This window comes from Haplochromis burtoni, unplaced genomic scaffold, assembly GCF_018398535.1.
Source record: "Haplochromis burtoni strain Fernald_Lab_line unplaced genomic scaffold, NCSU_Asbu1 Contig_117, whole genome shotgun sequence".
Lineage (NCBI taxonomy): Eukaryota > Metazoa > Chordata > Actinopteri > Cichliformes > Cichlidae > Haplochromis > Haplochromis burtoni.
The window spans coordinates 1,595,894-1,617,115 of NW_024582478.1; the positions used below are offsets into that span (position 1 = coordinate 1,595,894).

Here is a 21,222-nt window from a genome sequence, read left to right on the forward strand (position 1 = left end):
AAGGAGGGTTACAAAAGTACTGAATTCACCATTTTCAGGATATTACTGTACATTTCCCTGAAGTCCCATACTACTCAGTCGACTCTATTGACTTGTGTGTGTGTGTAAGTTTGGTTGTAGGTGTCGTAGTTTCAGGGACCACATAATTGGTATATGTTTCTTGTACTGTGTGGCGAGCACAAAACCCGTCCTCATGATGTCTGAATGCCATTTTTGAGACTCAAAATGTGGTTTTAGTGTCAGGGTTACAGTTAGGTTATGGTTAGGTTTAGGGTCAGGGGCTGGAGAAAGCATTCTGTCAATAAGATGTTGATATGAAATGATATGATGATATGAAAACACAGCGAGTGTGTGTGTGTCCGGTCACCCTTCACAGCAGAGATTAAAGCAATCAAGATAGAGTTTCAGGGGAAAAAGAACCCAAACACACACTGACAGTGGGAGAGGCTTCTGGGCCTGCGCTCGCTGTGCATCAGGCTGGTCATGAATTTAAAAACAGCTCAGTTTGACTCTCTGCTCTCATGTTCTGCCCTCTGCTGCTCTCTGCAACAATCCAAAACGTGTCAATGAGGACAGTCGCGGTCATTGTACACTCTCATCTTCAAAATGTTGGTGAGCTTTGGAGCTTGTTTGGTTCGTCAGCATCCACTTCAAAGAATGACAGCACTCTGTGTGCCAGACAAACATTTTAAATAAATCATATACAAATATATTTATAATATTCTTTAAGAAGTCTGAGCTGTGCTTGATATCTCCGATGCTTCTATACTCTGCTTTCAAGGCACACAGTTTAAAATAAATACATTTATGCATTTTTAATGCAGACAGCATTTTGACTTCTTTGGTTTTACACAGATTATCTCTTCAGTATGTGCAAGATTAAATATGATTCATAATTTGGAGATTTTTCAGTCAGCCAGTAGTTATTAGCATCAGTGCTCATCACAGTAAAAGTCACGGAAAGTGAAAAAGGATCCATAATATTAAAAACAAGAACTTCTGTAAATGTAATTCAGCCACACTTCAGTTCAGATACGATTCAAACATCAAGCAAAAGGAACAGAAAATCTAAACAGACTGCTCAGTCCATCAGAGGCATGATGGGAAGCAGAGGCCGTCACTGCAGCCTGCACTTATTACACTGCAGGACTGCTGAGTGAACCTGATGCAGTGTGTAACGTCTCACATGTCACGTGATCTTTTTGTCATACCAAACATGTAAAATATCACGGGAAGTTCTGTCAGTGTGGAAAAATGCAGTGACACTGCTGTCTTTAATATTTCTGTGATCTTTACACCACAGTGTTTTACACTGTATGCAGCAGGTGGGAACTCTGTGGGCCTCTGTGGATTTAGCTGACCTTTAATCTTCAGAGCATTAGGCCAGAGTTACTGAGCAGCTGCAGGATAAAAAACAGAGAGAAGACGGAGATGCAGAGCTCCTCGCTGCAGCCGAAATCAGCAGACATAGAAGGATTCTCAGTGCGGGGAGATTACACCTGGCACAGTCCAAATATATATGCTCCTTCACTGTCTGGAGCTGCTGCTGGTCTCTGCTTGTGTTAGAGAGAAACAGTCAGAGTCATCTTTCAAGTGAAGTCAGAAAAACAACGAGAAACTGTGTCTGTGAACTCAGGACACATCTTTGTCCAGATGTTGACATTTGACCTGGTTTAAAAACCAAAGAATCTCAGGCTGGTGCTCACATTCATATTCAGTCACTCCTTTCAGCTTAATAAATTATTAAATTGACCTAAATTAAACAGTTTTTAAGGTCATCAAACTTTCCCTATTGGAAAAGTTTCATTGTGATGCTTTTAAATCGAGGGAAGAAGATTAAACATTAAATATCAGTAAAACACGTTGCACATCTTGCTCTCTCGTTCCTGCCACATGCATGATCATTTTCTGTCCTTTGTATCTCTGATAACTCTGAGCAAAGATGATGGCAGATGATGGCAGATGTTTTGGACTCAGTCACTCGTCATGATTGTTTCTCTCTGAGAGAGCGAAGTCGTTGCACACAGCGAGTCCTGAAAGTTTAAGGGTTCGGCTTTGTTGAAGCTTCATTGTCACGTGTTAAGTTCAAGAGTGCAGCGCACTGAAGACTGAACACACAGGCTGGCCCAGCACATCGTCCTCAACTACATCAGTTAGCATGGTTCAGCGGGAGACGCAGGAACAAGGAAGTGAACAGTCTTCATTTTTTTATTAAATAGAAGTTGAAACCAAAAATCCAGAAAAAAAGCTATTAAAGGCATTTTTTAAAAACAGCACCACAGCATGATGTGGACTCCAAAACAGTTGGGACAGGCGCAGAGATGCAGCACCGACAACAGCGCAGCCACCAGGAAAACGCTGCTTTGGGAATTTCTGCGCCTCGGAGCTGATCCCAGAGGCAGAGGGTGCCAGCTTTATTCGGCTTGTACGATTGGTACAAAATTAAGTCATAAATGTTGATGGAGCTGTTTTTATGACTGCACCAGTGCGAGCTGTTTCTGCTTTAATTCCTCTGTATCTCACTTCATACCGTAAAATGTGACACGGCAGCATCCGCCCTTATGAGAACAAACATAAAATTCCACTTTTCCTAAAATGAAATTTGCAAAGGAGGCAATGACACACAGGATTATCCGCCGTAAAAGCCCATCGTTTCACTAGCTGGGACCACATCCTCAGTAACGATGGCCGATGAGGGACGAGGAAGTGTGAAATGGTGCTGCGGTTTGGGGAAGCTCCCGGGCCAGCAGATCCTCATGTACTAACGAGAGATGAATGAAGGAAAGGAAAAGAGAAGAGGAGAAGAGAGGGGAAATGGGGGGAGGGTGGGGCATGAAAATGAGAACAGCAGGTATTGGTGAAGGGGGGCTTTTATAGCTTGAGGCCGGCGGGGGCGTGAAGGAGGAGTGGTCCGCTCCTGAAATTCAGATGATATCTCCACACAGTGACGTCTGCCGGTGTGTGATTTCATAAAGGTTAAATGCAGTAAATGACTGTGCCAACGTGGCAAACTGCTCCTTACAACATATACTCATATTTAGATTTAGCTGCAAAGATCTAATGAAGTGAGAGAAAAATATAAAGCAGCTGCACGATTTCTAGATCGATCCGTTTTCTGATGTTCGAGCTAGAACTGCGGTATACTGATGCAGTTTAAATCCTGCCTGCTGTCAAGGGATTCACTTAAAATGCATTATTTACTTTTTAGTTTAGCAGGTTGACTCGCCCGCGTAGTCTCAGATGGATTTTTCCACCAAAATACCAACAGCTTTGTGCCTCTTCATTTGAACCAACCTTGCACCTGTTTGGACTTCTCCTCCCAGCGCTGCACCCTGCCCTTCGTGCTGGGCACCAAAATACCACGCAGATGCTCAAGGCGGATTTCAAGGTCAGGAAAATATCAAACGGTCAGAGCTGTCTTTGCCGGCTCGCTGCACTGCAACAAAAACGGGCCCTGAAGCTGCAGCACCAACAACACTCCACACTCTCTGTGGAAGCCTGTGTTTACACCGGTGCCTGTGAACGTGTAATCATCCAGTCGACAAATGTAAGACAGACCTGGTGTTATCCAATGACGATATCACAGGAGAGATGTAGAGTGTGAATAAATGAGCGCTCGGGCTGAGGGCGAGGCGAGCTGTTCCTCTTTCGTTACAGATGTGATGTTTTCTAATCAGCTTTGGTTTGTAGTTGATTGATCACACTGGGCCAGTTAATGTAATTTGCCCAGTGAATAGAAACTCGCCTTGAAGAGCTCGTCTGAGTCAGAGTGGGCTGAGAGAAACATTGCCTGGAGACGTTTCAGTCAAAACGCAGCGACTGCAACTGAAATGTGATGAAAAGCAGCAGGAAGGTGGAAAACTGATGTGTTTGTTTATTGGCACTCAGACCTTGTGCTTCTTTTGTACCTTGCTGTCAGGTGACATAACCGCCAAGTAAAGCTAGATGCGACCGTCTTCCTAAAATATCAACCGTGAGTCGGAATTTGAATCCAATCAGGACGACCTGCACGGTTTAAACAGTCTTACATAAAGAGAGAGAGAGCGAGAGACTCTCACTTTCCTGAAGCTCGTCGCACCGACTCGCTGCAGTGGAAATCTCTCCTCCTCAGAATATTTAGAAAGACATTCATTGTTCAAGAATCAAGTAACAACAATGGCGGTAGATGTACAGTTCTGCAATTGTGATGTAATCACTGTTATTTTATCATCCGAGCCTATCAGAGCTGCTGTGTGAAATTATAGACCAGCGTGCTTTATGATGCTGCACGGAGCTCAGTGTGGGAATTGCACCATCCTCCTTTTTTTCTCTTTTCCTCTTGGGATCTTGAAAAGGGGCCTGATGCAACACAGGGGCTCATAATAGGACTGAATATATGGGTGTGTTAGGGTTAAGTTTAGAAGATAAACTCGCTCAGGACAATAGAGGAGGCAGGAGAGTGAATCACAGCTGCAGAGTCTTTTCTAGCTTTCAGATTGTTGCAGAAATGACTGGAAGACAATGAAACGCGGATTATCCGAAGCTCATCGGCAGGTGTGATAAGAATGAAACAAAAGAGACTGTAATTGGTGTACAGCAGCAGAGCAGTGAGCTGGAAACAAAAGACAGAGAGTGTGTCCTGTATGATGGCACGAAAAGAACGAGGAAGAGAAAAATGTCCAAGAGAGCAAAGGACCGGCTGAGATGAAACAAAAAGAAGGATCTTAAAAAGTATTTTAACCGTGTAAAAACATTCCCTGTGCAACTGATGATCCAGGAGCATCCTCTCACCCACTGATGCTAAGAGGTCGTGTTGAGATGAGTGTGCTAAATGAGCTAAAAAGTTGAAACCGGTACATTAAGAATGCTGCAGAGTGCTAATGTTTTCAGCTCCGACATGAACTTTTGCAGCGCTTCGTAGCGGCGCGCTCGGCTGACTGCGGTGCAAGTTCACAGGTGCTTCAAACTCAATATGTCGACTTTTAAAGTGTTTTATTAATATATGTTCACCACCCACTGCTCAGTTTGCACGGAGCAGTAAGGACTTGCTTTCGCTTCATGCTGCACTCATTCCTTTCACACTGAGTGCTTCAACCGCTGAACTACGAGTGTCTTCACGAGTGTCTCTCGCATGTAGCTCTGACTTGTAGAAGCTCTTTCAGTGGGTGTTGTGTGCAGACTCTCAGATATCTGAGCTCATTTCAGGCTCTGTGGCTTCTTAAACCCATCAACACCGAGAGTAAATGTAACCTGATTAATGTGGAATATTTCAGCCTTCCTTTTAGTTGCACTGAGTGAAGTTAATATATTTTGGAAATATTTTAATTTAGTATCAAGAGCTTTTTGACACGAAGAGCTAAAGCTTGGCATGTTTGTAAGAAAGAATATATATAAATATAACCTTAATAACCTAAACTGCATCGCCTTATATTATCACGTTGTTCTTATATATCTCTGTGCTAGGACACAACCAGGGTCTGCAGTTTTCTTTGGTACATATTTTGGGACCTTTGGTCTAACCGATGAAGCGCATTTTAATCACATTACAGTTATGTACAAATTGATGACATCATCATAATCAGACAGACCTACAGAAAGTCTGGAAAAAGAAAAAACTGAAAAAAGAAACCTCATAAAAACAGTTTGCTGGTAAAAACACCTGAAACCGTAAATGTCACAGCTGTGAAGGCTGAAGTTTAGCTTCAGATAAACTTCAGCTGAGCCGGGCTGCTGCGTCATCATCAGGTGACGAGGAAGAGGCCCGACATGTCTGCCACCTCAGGATCAACCCTGAAAACAACAGTCAAAATTAAACTGTAACAATAAACAGTAAAGTTTGTTCTCCGTGGTGTCGTAAAGTTACAATTTTGAAATGTCGGGAAGGACGAGCTTTACTTGTTTATGTCACGGCGGGAAACACAGATGTATTTATGGAACAGACCCAAACGCAGAGACAGGAGAAACCGACGAAGGTTTAACAATAAGTGAACCTTTATTGTGGCTGATACAAAAAACTGAAGAACAAGGTGAAGTGAAACAAGGGCGAAACTAAACTGAAACCTAAACTGGATAAAGCTCTGACTATGAAGACAGTTATAACCCTGTACGACCACAACAGACGACCCGACCAGGAACAGACGGACACAGAGGACTCAAATACACAGGAGGGAACGAGGGAAGTGGAAACACCTGGAGACACAAATGAACCTGACGCCACAGGAGCGACAGAAACACGAGCTGTGCGATTCTAATCTCACATAAAATGTTAGAGACTGTGTGAGAGTGAGAGTTATGATGACACAACAGACTGACCATGACTAAGATTACAACTACAATACAGAAAGTCTGTGATAGTCAGTACATTACAAGTTAATTATCTTTGATTTATACAAATATCTGGTTAAAACATTCAGAAAAAAGCCGAGAGCAGCTCTCCATGCTGTCCTCCATTTTCCTCCTACAGGTTTTACTTGTGTGTGATTTAAGAAGGACCAACATTAAGAGTGTTAAGGCAGCGACGTTAGTGAATGAAACTGGTGATTCATCACTTTCTAACAGCTTGGCTGGAGCGTAGACACCAATATAGTGTGTTTCCATACTGCTGCGTCTCCACCTTCAGAGGTGAGCTGACCCTGAATGATCTTCACCTCTTACAGCTCCTTTGGCACAAATTGAAATTCCATTTATAAAGTCTGATTGTAGTAAAGAGGTGTTGAACAGTTCGTCTGTTCCTCCGGTTGTCTCAGGATATTTTCACCCAATTTTCCTTAATGCGGACGCCACAAAGTAATCTCATCTCAGGCAGAGATGATGCGTCAGCATCTTTTTTGGCTGGGAAGCGAGGAAGAGGAGAGGGAGCTGCCTGCTTCCACACCTGCAGAATTAAAACATTTATGACCCAGAGCGCTTTCACCGCTGGTCAGCAGCACAGTTACAAAGACCATCAATTATTTAGCAGTCTAACAAAGAGAAAGAAAAGCTGCAGAGGAGAGTCTGGAGGGATAATGTTAGGCCCAGACTGTTTTATTAAGAGCAAACATCAGCAGAGGTCACTGCTGGGTACGGTCCGGGAGTTTGTACCAGTCTGTGCATTTGCTCCAACTCTTTTCAGCCTATGGATGTGTTAGTTTGGTGTAAAGTTGCTCATCTTTTGAGAAGCAACCTTTGATTAAAAGTTTTACAAGTCTGCTGTTTGTTGTTAGAAGTTTGCACCCCGAGGAAAATGAATGAGACTTTTCTTTGTGTGCTCTTTAAAGTTTGCACAGAAATATGGAAACAGAGCAGAAGTTTCTGGCACAACCAAGAGAATAAGGTCAGAAACATCTTTCAGTCTTTGTTGTTTTCTTGTTTTGTCCTGGACAGCATCCGGACAAAAGACGTACAGTCTGTGCAAAGGTTTCGAGCTTCCATGATCCCAACTGTCTTGCAACTCTTCTGCAGCCTTTCTGAAGGTCTTGCAAAGTTTTTCTTTGGACGTTGGCTGTTTTTCACTCATTTCTTTGTACCTGATCATTTTCAGAGGGATGCTTGTTTGAGTTTGTTCAGCTTCATCACCGAACCGATGATGTGTCTACGCATAACAGGCAGTTTTAAATTGTATCTTTAGGCACGTTGTTACCATCAGCCGGTCACAAAAACATCATTTGTTCTAATTTCTTTGTTTGAATCTGTTAAAAATACTAAAGATTACACAGTTTGACACAAAATAATGTTTTTGCGCTAACCAGGTGATTCCCAAAGAGCTGTTAGTTAACTGGGCACATCTCTGCATGTTGTCCAGCGGCTGCTTAAAACAATCTGAGGAAACTGGACAAGTGTTGGCATGTCAGGCCTAAAAACAGGACCTGAGACATACATCTGGACCTTCAGCTGATCCCTCTGCTGTTCGCTCAAAAGAAGTGGTCTCAGTGGAAGTCAAGCTCGAGGGAGAGAAAGAGGCCTACCTTCAAATCGTTTAGATGTAGAGAGGATATTACTTTCTAGCTCCTCTAGTCCACACAGCGTTTCAGTCGCTCACTTTAAACACATACATGGCTTAACAAGAGCATCCGTCAGTGTTCTGAGCAGAGAGCATGAAGGAGGTTCAAACTGTTTTACAATGAAAGTCTGAGAAGTCAGGCTGTCCATTAGGAAAGGAGGATCGAGTGTTGTAGATGGCGAGATGCTGAATAATTTACAGCAGCAGTAAAAAGAAAAACCCATATTAAACTTTAGAGACACGACTGACTTCTGGTTCCCGTCTCTCTGACTTTATTTAAGCTTGATGTCTGCAGTCTCTGCTGTTTCCGACCTCGTGCAGACCTCGTTTCAGTTAGAAGCACACGAAGAAACATGGAACTATAAATGTTTTGTGCACCTTTTTTCTCATTTGTAAGAAGCTTTAAACGTGCTTTTCTTTAGTGGAGTAAATTTGTGTTAGCAGAAAGTTACAGTTTTTCTTGCCAAGTTAAAAAAAGAAGGGCTAAATCACACTGCTGTGAACCAGCTAAACTTTATGACACGAACGCTCACATGAGCTCTTTTTAAATCGTCAGTGAGATGGAAGCACTTGAGCAAGGCTAAATCATATATAAGTAAGAAACCATGAAATTAAATGTGTCACATCCAAGTTATTTTTCACGCAGAACGTCTTGAGCTGCCTCGTAAATAAGCCTCGTTGTACACGCTTGTATAAATGGGGATATAAGCCAACATTGTTTGCATAAACATGCACATTTACACACAATTGCACACACAAATATGGACAATAGAGCACCGTGGTGCTTGTGCTGTTTAGGATAATCAACCATTATTTGTATTTGCTCGGATTTGTCTCCTGGACATCGGTGGGAAGCACAGAATTGGCTCCTGTGTGGCTGAGCAGTAAATTTCTGTGAAGGAAGGTGATCATGTCTGATGTCTGCGCAGTCGTCCGCTGTTTCCCTTTCTTTCAGTTTCTTATACCTGATGTTTCAGATTCCTCGTGTCCTATTGGCCTCTGGAAGGCACTCAGAGCACGGGTTAACGCGAGGTGACGTACAGTATTTGGGCCGGAGGCGTGCTGTGTTATTTTTGAGAGGATGACATTTTTCCTGCAGCCTCGCTCGCCGTCCTTGCGTTCCCCCTGTTGCTCGTCTCTGTGCCTCCGTTTCCTTATTATCCTCTCGTCTCCCTCACTGATCGTCTGTCTTTGCATTCTCTTATTTTTAACACTTCTCGTCTCGTCTGTCTCTTTTTCTTTCTGTCTCTGTAACAAGATGACCTTTATAAGTGGACCGGTGCTTCAGCGCCATCAGCTAAATTAAGGACAACACTTTGACACTGGGCCACACACACACACACACACACACACACACACACACACACACACACACAGAGAAAAGCTTGTTGCTGTCTCTGCCTAGTTAGCTGTGACAGTGAATGGCTGTTAACAGGTCAGTGCCTTCAGAACACCTCAGGTTCTCCTCTGATGATACCGAGCTCGAAGGCCTCGTGTGAGTCCGTGTGTGCACGTGTGCTTCATCCTTCCCGATGCATGTCTGGTGTTTCCATCCCGTTGGTTTACTGTCACATCAAAGTGGGGCACAAACATGGGAGTTTTCGGTTTAGCATCATGAGCGTTATGTGAAGGTGAGACAGCGAACAGAGAGCTGACCTCAGCACAGGTGATGAAATGCTGCTGACGCTGGCAGAGGTCCACATCTGAGCGGGTTCAGTCAGTCGCTGTCACATTTTCTCCTTTATTACAAAGGATTTATTACATCAGGTTTCACATATAAACACACAAAGCAAAGCTTGAAAACAGCACAAAGACACTTTAGAGCAACACAAACTGAAATCAGCTGACTTTACCGTCAAGACGCAGAAAGAAATAATTATTTTTCTTTCTATCCGCCCGGCATGGAGGTAACTGAAGAACCTCTGCAATGACATAATTGTAGCTGTAATCTGATTACTGCATTCAGTACAGTAACACAGTTACAGTATATATGACAGGAAATAAGGAAAACCTGAGCAGGTCTACTGTAACTCATGTTCAAATACAGAATGTGCAATACTTGTGTAAATGTTATCCAAAGGTTAAAGCGATGAATCACCTTAAACAGCGTGGTGACAGCAGCTACCGAGTGCTGTGGCTTTTAAATGAGCAGCGGCGGAGCAGAGCTGTGAGGCGGTGCGACTGTGAAGAGCACATTTAGTGTTTATGGCCCTGGGCAGACAAGTAATTGAGCGAGTCCCGGGAGGCCGGACCAGCACCTCTGACCTGCTCCTGTCACATGCATGGCTGCCAACAGTTACTCTATTCGTCTACAGCCCTGTTATTCTCATTTCTTCCTGATTTTATAGGTTTCTCCCTCTCTCTCTGTAACACCCTCAGAAACATATTTAGACTTGAATCTGGTCCGCCGTGTTTTTCTATGTGATATTTGACCTAAAAGGTCTTTTGACAGCTGTAGCAGAATCCATCTCTGTTGAAAGAACAAGCAGCTAAAGTGCTAGCTAAGAGACAGCAGGGTTATTATGCATGATAGCAGAGGGCTGCTTTCTTTCCCGACTGCCGGAAGCCTCATTTTCCGAGTGCACATAAGGCACAGACCTGCACACACACAGGAGCTGACATCTTGGCTTCTACGCTAATACCTAACATAGAATTTCTGCATCAGCATGCAGGCTGGCGGACAAGGGAAGAAGTGCATAAACAGGATACAAACCCACATGCATATATACATGTACACCAGGATGCTTAAGAACAAAACAGCCAAACACAAACTGGCATGAACACTTCCATTCCTCAGATAGACTCTGCTCTCCTTCTTCTCTGCTCTTTCCCCATTAAAACATGTAGCTGAATATGAATGAAATCCCCACAGTGTGAAGCCTTCCCTCAGTAGACTGCTGCAGCTCCAGCCACACTTTGTAAATTAAACAGTTTTTTTCCACACTTGCAATTTACATAAAAATGTTCCCCAGTCACTGGAGACATAAAGATTTTGTGACACAAAATACCTCATTACTTCCACATTTGCAGAAGAATAGGAGAATACTGTAAGCAGCATTTCGAGCTTGTAAAACTAAAATGGGGGAGCCTCGAGCGTCCACAGCAGCTTCCTTTCAAAGAGACGGCACCGCCGCTGCAAAAAGTGAAGCTTACTTGTACACTTGAAAAATGAAGTCACCCGCAGACTAAAGCTGGAAATCGGCATCATATAACATGCACGCATGCTGTTACCCTGCAACTGCGCTGCAGCATAGGCAGCGGGTTTGTCGTGGTCTTGATGAAGACAGAAGATGAATCTGAGGCTACTGAAGATGAAGAATGAGTTTTTATACAAATCAGATTCTGTATTCTGACAATGCAAAGCTGCAAGGTGCAAAGCCATGCACCAGATTTCCAACACTGGCTTCACACTGGTGCTGTAGCAAACCAACCTGAAATACTAGAGGACAACAGTCCTTTATTCAAGAGGTTCTGTTTTGCTTTACTCACTCATTAGATTTACTGGAGGTGCCAAAACTACTTGGTCAGTCTAGGAAGAAGCTGTGGTTCAGGTTGAAAAAGCAGAAATGTTGCTGGAGGATAGGCCTGTATATCTGTTATGCCTGTTTCATGCAACTGCGTCAGATTAAGCAACTATACAGATATAGTTTCTTTCCATGCCTACGCAGCTACAGCAGCAACAATAACTCCATCACTGACAGTCAACTGAGTTAGTGATGGAACTGAACCAAGAACCAGCGTGCACGTCACTATGCTCCAGAACAGCATGGTTTCCATCCATTAGGCCAAGCTTCACACAATAAACTGATCAGCTGCCGTGCATGGCACTCGCCTTCTTTGTGGGCCCAGGAAAGATTGGGCCTTGCCTTGTGTAACCTGTCTTTATAATTGATGCCAGCCGTTTTAAATGATGATTCTCTCATAATTGTGTCGAAGGCCTCAATATTTCACTTAGAAATGTGAATTTTTAGTGCTTTAACCACTTTGGGAAGTCAAGCATGCAGAAGCTTGTTTTCCTAGAAAATGTTGGGTTTTAGTTGCTATGGCCACAGATGCAGAAAAGGAAAGAGGGCACAACTTCTTGAAGATTGCTGAAAAACCTCCACAGAAAGGCTGAAGATGCTTCACCTGCCCTTGGTTCAACGGTGAAACAGTAGTGGTGCACACTGTGCACGTCAGGGTTCGGTGAGGGGGTACAGCCGGCTCTGAGACGCAGAACTCTGAACAATATCAATCAAAAGCCAATAAATATGTCAAATAATTTAATGGTCTAACTTCTTATCTTCTCTTTTCTAATCTTAAAGCTGCACCCTGAAAAGAAGGGAATAGGAATTTAATATGTGCTTCATATCAGTTCAGGGCCTCTAGTGACTCGATATGTCACATAGTGTGAAAAACAGCCCGAGAATTTAACCCCAGAGGTAGAGCACAAAGCTGAAAACGAATAAAAGTAATATAAAACAAATAATAATAATTTAAAATTTAAAGACAATAAATTGAATGTACTGAAATCTCTCGTGGGACACTCACTGGTTGCCTTTCATGCCTGCTGGTTTTGTCTTATTCCAGCTAAAATGATCTCAGCCTGATTTGTTTGGAACAGAGGTTTTTTTTGCTTTTTTTTCTCCCTCTTTATTTCTAAAGTTTTGCACATGTAATTTGACATATCAGGCCCAATACAGCAAGTACCAACCGATATAAAGACATATATCAAAACAAATTAGGCCATTAAAATTCAGATGATAACAAAAAAACACGAAAAAAGAAAGAAAAAAAAAAAGGAAAAAAGGAAGAAAAACAAAAAAAACCAACAACAGCCCACGCACAGAGAACAACAACAACAAAAAATAAAATAAATTTAAAAATCAACTCCCTCCCAAAACCATAACAAAATGATCAGAGTTTAAGCTGATTGGTCCAATCAGTGTTGCCCCGGGAACGTCACTGGATGAATGTAATCTCTTTGCAGTGTGATCTTTACTGGACTTTAACACAGTTGAAACAGCTGCAAGTCCAAGCAGTTCATTTTATGCCCATCACATCAGAACAGGTGGAGACAGCGGGACCCAATGTTTCCTGTATAAACCCCACCCTTCCTCAGACCCTGTAGAGTCCTTCTTCATTATAGACTTATATTGTACAGCCCCGACCAAAAGTTTATGATCACCTGAAAATCATATTTTGCATAGTTGGATCTTAACAAGGTTCCAAGTTGAGCTTCAACACGCAGAAAATTTCAACATGCAATTCATTGAAAACAACCTTAAACTGAAGCGGGCTGTTTTACAGCTGATCAAACGTTTAGGACCAAGGAAAGAAAAGCGTCTGGACTTATTTGAGTTGCTTGAAGACGTTTCACCTCTCATCTGAGAAGCTTCTTCAGTTCTAAGGTCAAATGGTGGAGAGTCCCAGATATAAACCTAGTGGGAGTTTCCCCCCAAAGAGGGACAAAAGGACCCCCTGATGATCCTCTACCTAATCACATGAGCTGTCTTCAAGCTGTCTTCGCATGAGACTCAAACAAGTCCAGACGCTTTTCTTTCCAAGCTCCTTAGACTACGATGACCTGGATGACTGAGAACCTTCACAGACGTTTAGGACCACGTGCCTTTAAAAGGCCAAATCTGTGCAAAAATGTGATTCGCTGTCATTTTCTGTCAGGTCACGCTGTCATGACGTTCTGATGGCAAAGGCAGCATGTATTTCTCCTCACTGGAAGATCTCCAATCAAAGACAAGAAGCGACCTGCCTAGCCTGCCATCAGCCTCCGTTATAACTTATTATTGTACATGAATGATTGAGGAGCGTCTCGCTGCTGCACACAGAGGATAGTCTTTACTCTGCATGTCTTTTTCGTGATCTGTCTCTCGGTGTTATTGGATGGGAAGTAGACGGTGATTAATTATCTTTCTTCTCTGTTATGTTTTCTGTCTGTGTCTCTCCAGGGAGTTTTTCCTGCCAGCTACGTTCACTTGAAGAAGGCCATCGTCACCAACAGAGGGTAAGTGTGTAAACCTGCGACACTACACTGAGTGAAACCTCAGGCTCGGTTAGACTCACGCTTTCGATGAATTTAACACCCTCACTGACTCCAGCATCATGTTTCAGTTTGAGGGCTGAAAGCAGTCGTGTTGAACATAAAAACAGCAAAAAGCATTTATTGTCCTCTGAGCCTTTCTTTCTCTCCTGTTACTCATTCAGTCATTAGTGTCTCTTTTCTGTCTGAAGAGGATTTTAACCAGAGCTTCACGGACCGAGCGTCGCTAACAGCCTCTGCTGAGAGTGACAATACGTTATACTGCCAAACGTATTCAGTCAGCCCTGCATTTGTTCCAGTCACTTCCACAGGCTTTTAAAATAAATGCAAAGTTTCCTCATTGTCTGACTCACTAATGAAAGCTGCACACGTGGCAGCTAATACCTGCAGGCCAAAACGATCGAGTCTGTTTTTTGTCATAAAGTAGAGAAAAAGTGTATTATTCGTACCACCTGCACATGTGGCGTGGTTTGCAGCACACACATGCACACGGTGAGCCACTGCAATCATCTGTGGGAAACCCAGTTTTGCTTTTAAGAGCACCAGCTCTGCACTTGTTTTCAAGGTACTAATGAGGTTAACATCTTGGAGAAGTTGCCACAGTTTTTCGGTGGACTCAGTCCGAGTCTTCTGCTTGTATGATCCTGGACTGAGCCTGAGATGTTGATCTGGGCTCTTTGGCGCCCTGCTTCCTGCTGCAGGACTTGCTGCTCTGCTTTCAGCTGAAGAACAGTCTTTGTGAGTCTGGCTGCATGTTTAGATCGCTGTGAGTTTGGGGGCCGATCAGACTCCTTCCTGATGGTGTTGTGAGATAACAATCATCGAACATGCCAAAAGCCTTTCGCACCATACTGTATGTCATCATCTTTTAGTCACTCCAGATCTGATCCGATTTGAGTCGCCCTCGTGTACCGAATGTGGGATGATGCCACAGTCGGGTATATTTTATATCCGCAGTGCTGGGAGGCATTTTTCTTCTTCTGCAGCTAAAACTGTTTAGGAGGTAATTTGATGAAATCTGCTTTTCTGTTGGGATCAGTTGTTTTGAGACTCATTCTTTCTAAATAAGGTATAAACCTCCTTTTTTCTCATTTCCTTCCAAGTTCAACTGTACATATTTTAATACATTAGCATAATTATTTGGAAAAGCTTTAAAAAAACCCAAAACAAAACAAAACCCTCCAAAATTCAGATTAATCAGCGTTACAGAGCGTGTCGCGATTTGCATAAGAGTTTTTTAATTAAAGGCAGAGAGTAAATTAATTGGAATTAGTGAATCTTTTAGAGTTTCAAGTAGGCCCCCGGGGCAGAGACGGAGAGTTGGTGTATTTTACTGAAGGAAGATGGAGGCTGCTGCATGATGACAAACATAATTAAAGACTGTTGATCAAGTGGGTCTTAAAGCAGCAGAGCTTTCGATGTGCACGTGGGTGTGTGTGAGGGAATAAGAGAATTACACTGTGTGTGTCTTCACTCTACAAACAAATGAGCCATGTTCAGTATGAGTTACAGACACTCAAGGGGTGGTGTAGGTGGAGGCGTGTTGCTTCAGGTACCAATTAAAATCCGTACTGACAAACAGAATAAAGCTAGTACTTCATGTTTTACCTCAGGGATGATACGCTGGACCGTGCATGCACTTGATTGGTCAGCTCGGCATTACATCAGCTCGTGTTGAGCCAACTTCAACTCTAAGTTTTCTTGCTGGAGCTCCCTGAGCACCACCTGCTCCCTGCTGCACTTATTCTAACTCACTGATGTTTCTTCTCAGTTCACGAGCACTGTGGTAGTTCAGACTGTGTTGAACCTTTACTGTAATTACAACACAGAGAGAACGTTTGGAAGAATGGAACAAAATTTACTGTGAGAGAAAATCTATTTGGTGATTAGACCCCGATGACCCAACGTGTCATTACGGGATCCCAGCGGTGGCAGGATTTAGGACGGGACCCCTGGAATCAGGACGCTGGTGATTTAGATGGAGGCTTGGATGGAGCTCTGAGTGATTCGGGGGAGGCGGAGATGGGGAGGAGGCTGGTTGCACACATGAGAGCCTGAAAGAGAGAATGACAATGAGGACCGAGACATAATGTAATGATGTAAGTGTTGCGTTTGAGAGCGTGGGAAAGTGGAAGTGATGTAAAGAACAGGAAAAAAGACAGACATATAACTTAGGCGTAAGCTTCATATAATTATTGAATTATGTACATCAATGTTTTACATTACTGCATTAAAGAAAACGGGATGTGATCACAGTAACGTGGTACACCCACCAACAGGGCTCGATCGCTGCGATTGGTCTGCTGGGTAAAAGGTGACGAACAAAGAATCAGAATCAGAATCAGAAAGGGTTTATTGCCAGATGTTGAGCAGGTTTACAACATTAGGAAATTGCTGCGGTGCTTCAGTGAAACATACTGTCATAAAAATGTAAAAATAAGAATAAGAATTAAAAGTGCTAAGTGGATAGATATATACATGATATATACATGAGTGCAGGTGGTGATCAGTGCCAAACATGGAATGATGTTTGACACAGCGTAGGGTCATGTGTTAGTGGCGGGGACAGTCATGTGGTTATTGTTCATGTGTCCAACAGCAGAGGGGAAGAAACTGTTCTTATGGCGAGAGGTTCTGGTGCGAATGGACCGGAGCCTCCTGCCTGAGGGGAGCAGGTCAAACAGACTGTGTCCAGGGTGAGAAGGGTCAGCTGAGATCCGAGCTGCACGCCGCAGTGTCCTGGAGGTGTACAGGTCCTGCAGAGATGGGAGTCTGCAGCCAATCACCTTCTCAGCAGAGCGCACAACACGCTGCAGTCTCTGTTTGTCCCTGATAGTGGCTCCAGCGTACCACACGGTGATGGAGGAGGTGAGGATGGACTCGATGATTGCAGTGTAGAACTGCATCATCGTCCGTGTTGGCAGGTTGAATTTCTTCAGCTGCCTCAGGAAGTACATCCTCTGCTGGGCTTTCTTGATGACGGAGGTGATGGTGGGCTCCCACTTCAGGTCCTGGGTGATGGTGGTACCCAGGAAGCGGAATGAGTCCACAGAGGTGATGGGGGTGTCAGTCAGGATGATGGGGGGGAGTGGGGCTGTGTGCTTCCTGAAGTCCACAATAATCTCCACTGTCTTCTGGGCATTCAGCACCAGGTTGTTGTGGCTGCACCAGGACACCAGACGTTCAACCTCCCTCCTGTAGGCAGACTCATCCCCGTCCGAGATGAGTCCGATAACGGTGGTGTCATCTGCAAACTTGATTAGCTTGACAGACTGGTGGGTGGAGGTGCAGCAGTTGGTGTACAGGGAGAAGAGCAGAGGAGAAAGAACACAGCCCTGAGGGGAGCCAGTGCTGATGGTCCGGGAGTCCGAGACATTCTTTCCCAGCCTCACATGCATGGCGCCGCGGATGGTCGCCCTGGTGCTTCAGTGCGTTACTTTTGTTTTGTTTTTGTGCATTTCTTCTGTGTCTGGGCACTCCTCTGGATATTCGTACACCAGAGAAGAGCTCCTTAACTACAGGACTACAACGCCTGTGGATTTATTTCCAATATTTGTCGCATCTGCGGCAGATTTACTGCTGACCCTGACCAGGAAAGCGAGACGCCGAAAGAGAGGGAAGCGAGCCGGCGCACTCGTGCGTTTGAGGAGACGCGGACTGCGAACCGCTCTTCCTGGGATCTTCCTTTCTAATGTACGATCACTCAGGAATAAGACAGACGAACTGGCCCTGATGAGAAGCATGAACAGAGACTTTGCCTCCTCCTGTGTGTTATGTTTTACGGAGACGTGGCTCTGTGAGGACATCCCGGACAGCGCGCTCAAGCTGGAGGGCTTTCATCTGCTGCGCGCTGACCGGCAGGCCTCTCTCTCTGGTAAGACCAAAGGTGGAGGTGTCTGCTTCTACATTAATAGTGGCTGGTGCACAGATGTAACAGTGATTGCTCAGCACTGCTCTTCCTCTCTGGAATACCTTTTCATTCACTGCAAACCGTTTTATTCTCCGCGGGAGTTTGCTTCATTCATCCTGGCCGCTGTTTACATCCCGCCAGACGCAGATGCGCAGGCAGCTCAGTGCGCACTCGCGGAGCAGATACTGCACATGGAGCGGACATTCCCGGACTCTCTCATCATTGCTCTTGGGGACTTTAACAAAGCCAATCTGAGCCATGAGCTTCCCAAATACAAGCAGTATATTAAATGCCCGACCAGAGAGGAGAGGACATTAGACCACTGTTACAGCACGATCAGCGGGGCCTATCGTGCGGTGCCCCGCGCTTCACTCGGACTTTCTGATCACGTCATGATCCACCTAATCCCCGCGTACAGACAGAGGCTGAAGCTCTCCAAACCTGTCGTGAGGACAAAAAACTGTGGAGCAACGAGGCTGTGGAGGAGCTTCGCACGTGTTTGGAGTCCACAGACTGGGACACAATGAAGGCTGCTTCTAACAGCTTGGACGAGTTTACGGACACTGTCACCTCCTATATCCACTTCTGTGAGGACAGCATTGTGCCATCACGCACCAGGGTGAGTTATAACAATGACAAACCCTGGTTTACTCCTAAACTCAAAAAGCTGTGGCTGGAAAAGAGAAAGGCGTTCAGAAGCGGAGACAGGGACTGCTACAGAGAGGCCAAGTACAGGTTCACTAAAGAAGTGGACATTGCTAAACATCAGCACTCTGAGAAGATGCAGCAGCAGATCTCAGAGAATGACTCGGCCTCTGTGTGGAAAGGTTTTAGGAATATCACCAACTACAAGCCTAAAACCCCCCACTCCACTGACGACTTGCTCTTAGCCAACACCCTTAACGACTTCTACTGTCGTTTTGACGAGCCATCAGGCAGCCTTCACACCTCCAACGACCCCAACAATAGAGGCACTTTGGACACTCATTCCCCCACCTCTCCCCCCTCCATAGAGCCATCACCACCTTCAAACTTTCACCTGCAACACCCGCCTCCTCACCCCACACAAAAGAGGATTTCACACCACCTCCTCCCACCACAACTCTTCATATTCATGAAGCAGATGTGAGGAAGCAGTTTAAGGAGTCTGAATGCTCGGAAAGCTCCCGGCCCAGACGGTGTGTCTCCTGCCACCCTCAGACACTGTGCAAACGAGCTGGCCCCAGTGTTTTCTGGCATTTTCAACTCCTCACTGCAGGCATGTCATGTGCCTGCCTGCTTCAAGTCCTCCACCATAATCCCTGTCCCCAAGAAACCTAGGATCACTGGACTAAATGACTACAGACCCGTGGCTCTGACATCTGTGGTCATGAAGTCATTTGAGCGCCTAGTTCTCTCCCATCTCAAGACCCTCACGGCCCCCCTCCTGGACCCCCTGCAGTTTGCATACAGAGCCAACAGGTCTGTAGATGACGCCATCAACATGGCCCTACACTTCATCCTGCAGCATCTGGACTCCCCAGGAACCTACGCCAGGATCCTGTTTGTGGACTTCAGCTCTGCCTTCAACACCATCCTTCCAGACCATCTCCAAGGCAAGCTTTCCCACAAAGAGTTGACCATCCAGCACTGCTCACAGCACCAAGGAGGTTTCTGCTCTGCATGAAGCAGGCAGCAGGACATCTGTACAGTAGATGCTTCTGAGCTTTAGTGAACCTTCTTTTCACAAAACTTCCACTTTTACTGTCCGGTGAGAATCAGCGTAGTCACTCTGCATCCTAGACAATCTGCCAGTGATCTTTAATGTCTCATGTGTTTGAGACGGCACGGAGATTTGAATATCCTTATGTAAAAACTGCAGCATGAGGTCAAATGAGTTTAGCGGATTTTAATTTGTTCCTGTGGAGTCGGCCTGCCTGCGTCCCCGTGTCGATCCACCAGTGTGCAGCAGCCTGCAGGTTTGTGCCAGGAAGCTCTCAGAGCTGACATTTACAATTATCACAACCCTGCACTTCATTACTACACATGGAGAGAGAAACCTACTGTACAAGTGCACGCGACACATTTATAGTAACGGTACAAAAAGACTTGAACAGCAAAATGCACCAAAGAAACCTAACAACCAAAAAACACTTGCAGGCGTAAAAGAATGAAATCAGGCTCATGTCTGAAGTTAAATGAACACTTTGTGTAGAGCCTGTGTGAGCTCCTCAGTGAGTCTGATCACCTGCTTACTGTTTGTTTGCAGCTTCAGTCAGACCCCAGGACCCGACTCTCATCAGGTTTTCTGCACAGTGCATGTGAATCGATTATGAAGTGACAGATTTTTAACTGATCGTTTGGTCAGTTCTTTTCTGGCATTTTGGCTCCACCTGGACTGACGCGAGGTTTTGCTACATGGAAAAAAAAGTTTGTCCAAATGAATTAAAATGACTGTTCAATAGCAGAAGGTAGCAGCACAATGTTCCTGAGAAGCACTGAAGCATCTGAGGCTGGGAGTTTGTGTGGCTCCCTCTGCAAACAGTCAAACAGGCTGATGGGAGCAGCAGGTCAGTGAAACGCTCTACAGGCTCGTTTTTAATCCTTTATTCCAACAAGTTTAACAAGCAGAATAATTCAAACACTTCAGGCAAGTTCCACTTCCTTTCAAGTTTGTGTAAAGAAACAACTGAGCTGCCAACTCGGTCAAAACTACCAATAAACTGTCATTAAATACAATATACTCCCAACTGGGTTAGGGTTCTTATTTTTATTGGGTTGATAATTTAGATGAAGATGTCATTTTCTTCCCTACAGGTCCAGTATACCCAGACTTTCTCTCTAATATTGAACCTCATGATTAACAGCTGAAAGTAACAGTAGCACGCTCCTGAAAAGCACCGAAGCCTCACAAAGAAACACAGATGCTGTAAAACGTACACTTTTTGCACCATTTCTTCTACATTTGAAGGTTTAATACGAGGAGACGATCTGTGCTCCACCAAAAACAGAAATACATTTGTTTTACTAGTTTCTTATTACTTTTATGATTAAAAGAAAATAATTTCATACATTGCACAAGTTTTGTATTTGGCAGCAGCAGCATGGTGCTCCAGAGATCAGTGCTGCTATCTTTCAGATATGAAAATTCAGAGTTTGAATCTTCCTGCTTGGTTTCTGCAGATTTCCTTCACACCTGCCTGTTAGCTGGAGACTCATTGGTTGTAGGTGCATGTGGTCGCACGTGGACCCACTCTGCACTGTGTGGACCCACTCTGCACTGTGTGGACCCACTCTGCACTGTGTGGACCCACTCTGCACTGTGTGGACCCACTCTGC

The 21,222-nt window shown here is 44.5% G+C and overlaps 1 protein-coding gene and 1 long non-coding RNA gene across 7 annotated transcripts in view; one reads left to right on the forward strand and one right to left on the reverse strand.

The window, feature by feature from the left end:
* Window positions 1–21,222, forward strand: part of LOC102311077 (dedicator of cytokinesis protein 3) — a 248,746-nt gene that overhangs the window by 105,458 nt on the left and 122,066 nt on the right. For all 6 annotated transcript variants that reach the window (XM_014335696.2, XM_042223672.1, XM_042223671.1 and 3 more), the window contains exon 4: window positions 13,903–13,958. In XM_014335696.2, the coding sequence (XP_014191182.1) occupies window positions 13,903–13,958 (56 nt within the window). The remainder of the gene's footprint in view (window positions 1–13,902; window positions 13,959–21,222) is intronic.
* Window positions 17,397–21,222, reverse strand: part of LOC121815010 — a 7,890-nt gene continuing 4,064 nt past the window's right edge. The window contains exons 2-3 of the long non-coding RNA XR_006054730.1: window positions 18,277–18,281; window positions 17,397–17,651 (exon numbers count right to left, since the gene is read on the reverse strand). This is a non-coding gene — a long non-coding RNA (uncharacterized LOC121815010). The remainder of the gene's footprint in view (window positions 17,652–18,276; window positions 18,282–21,222) is intronic.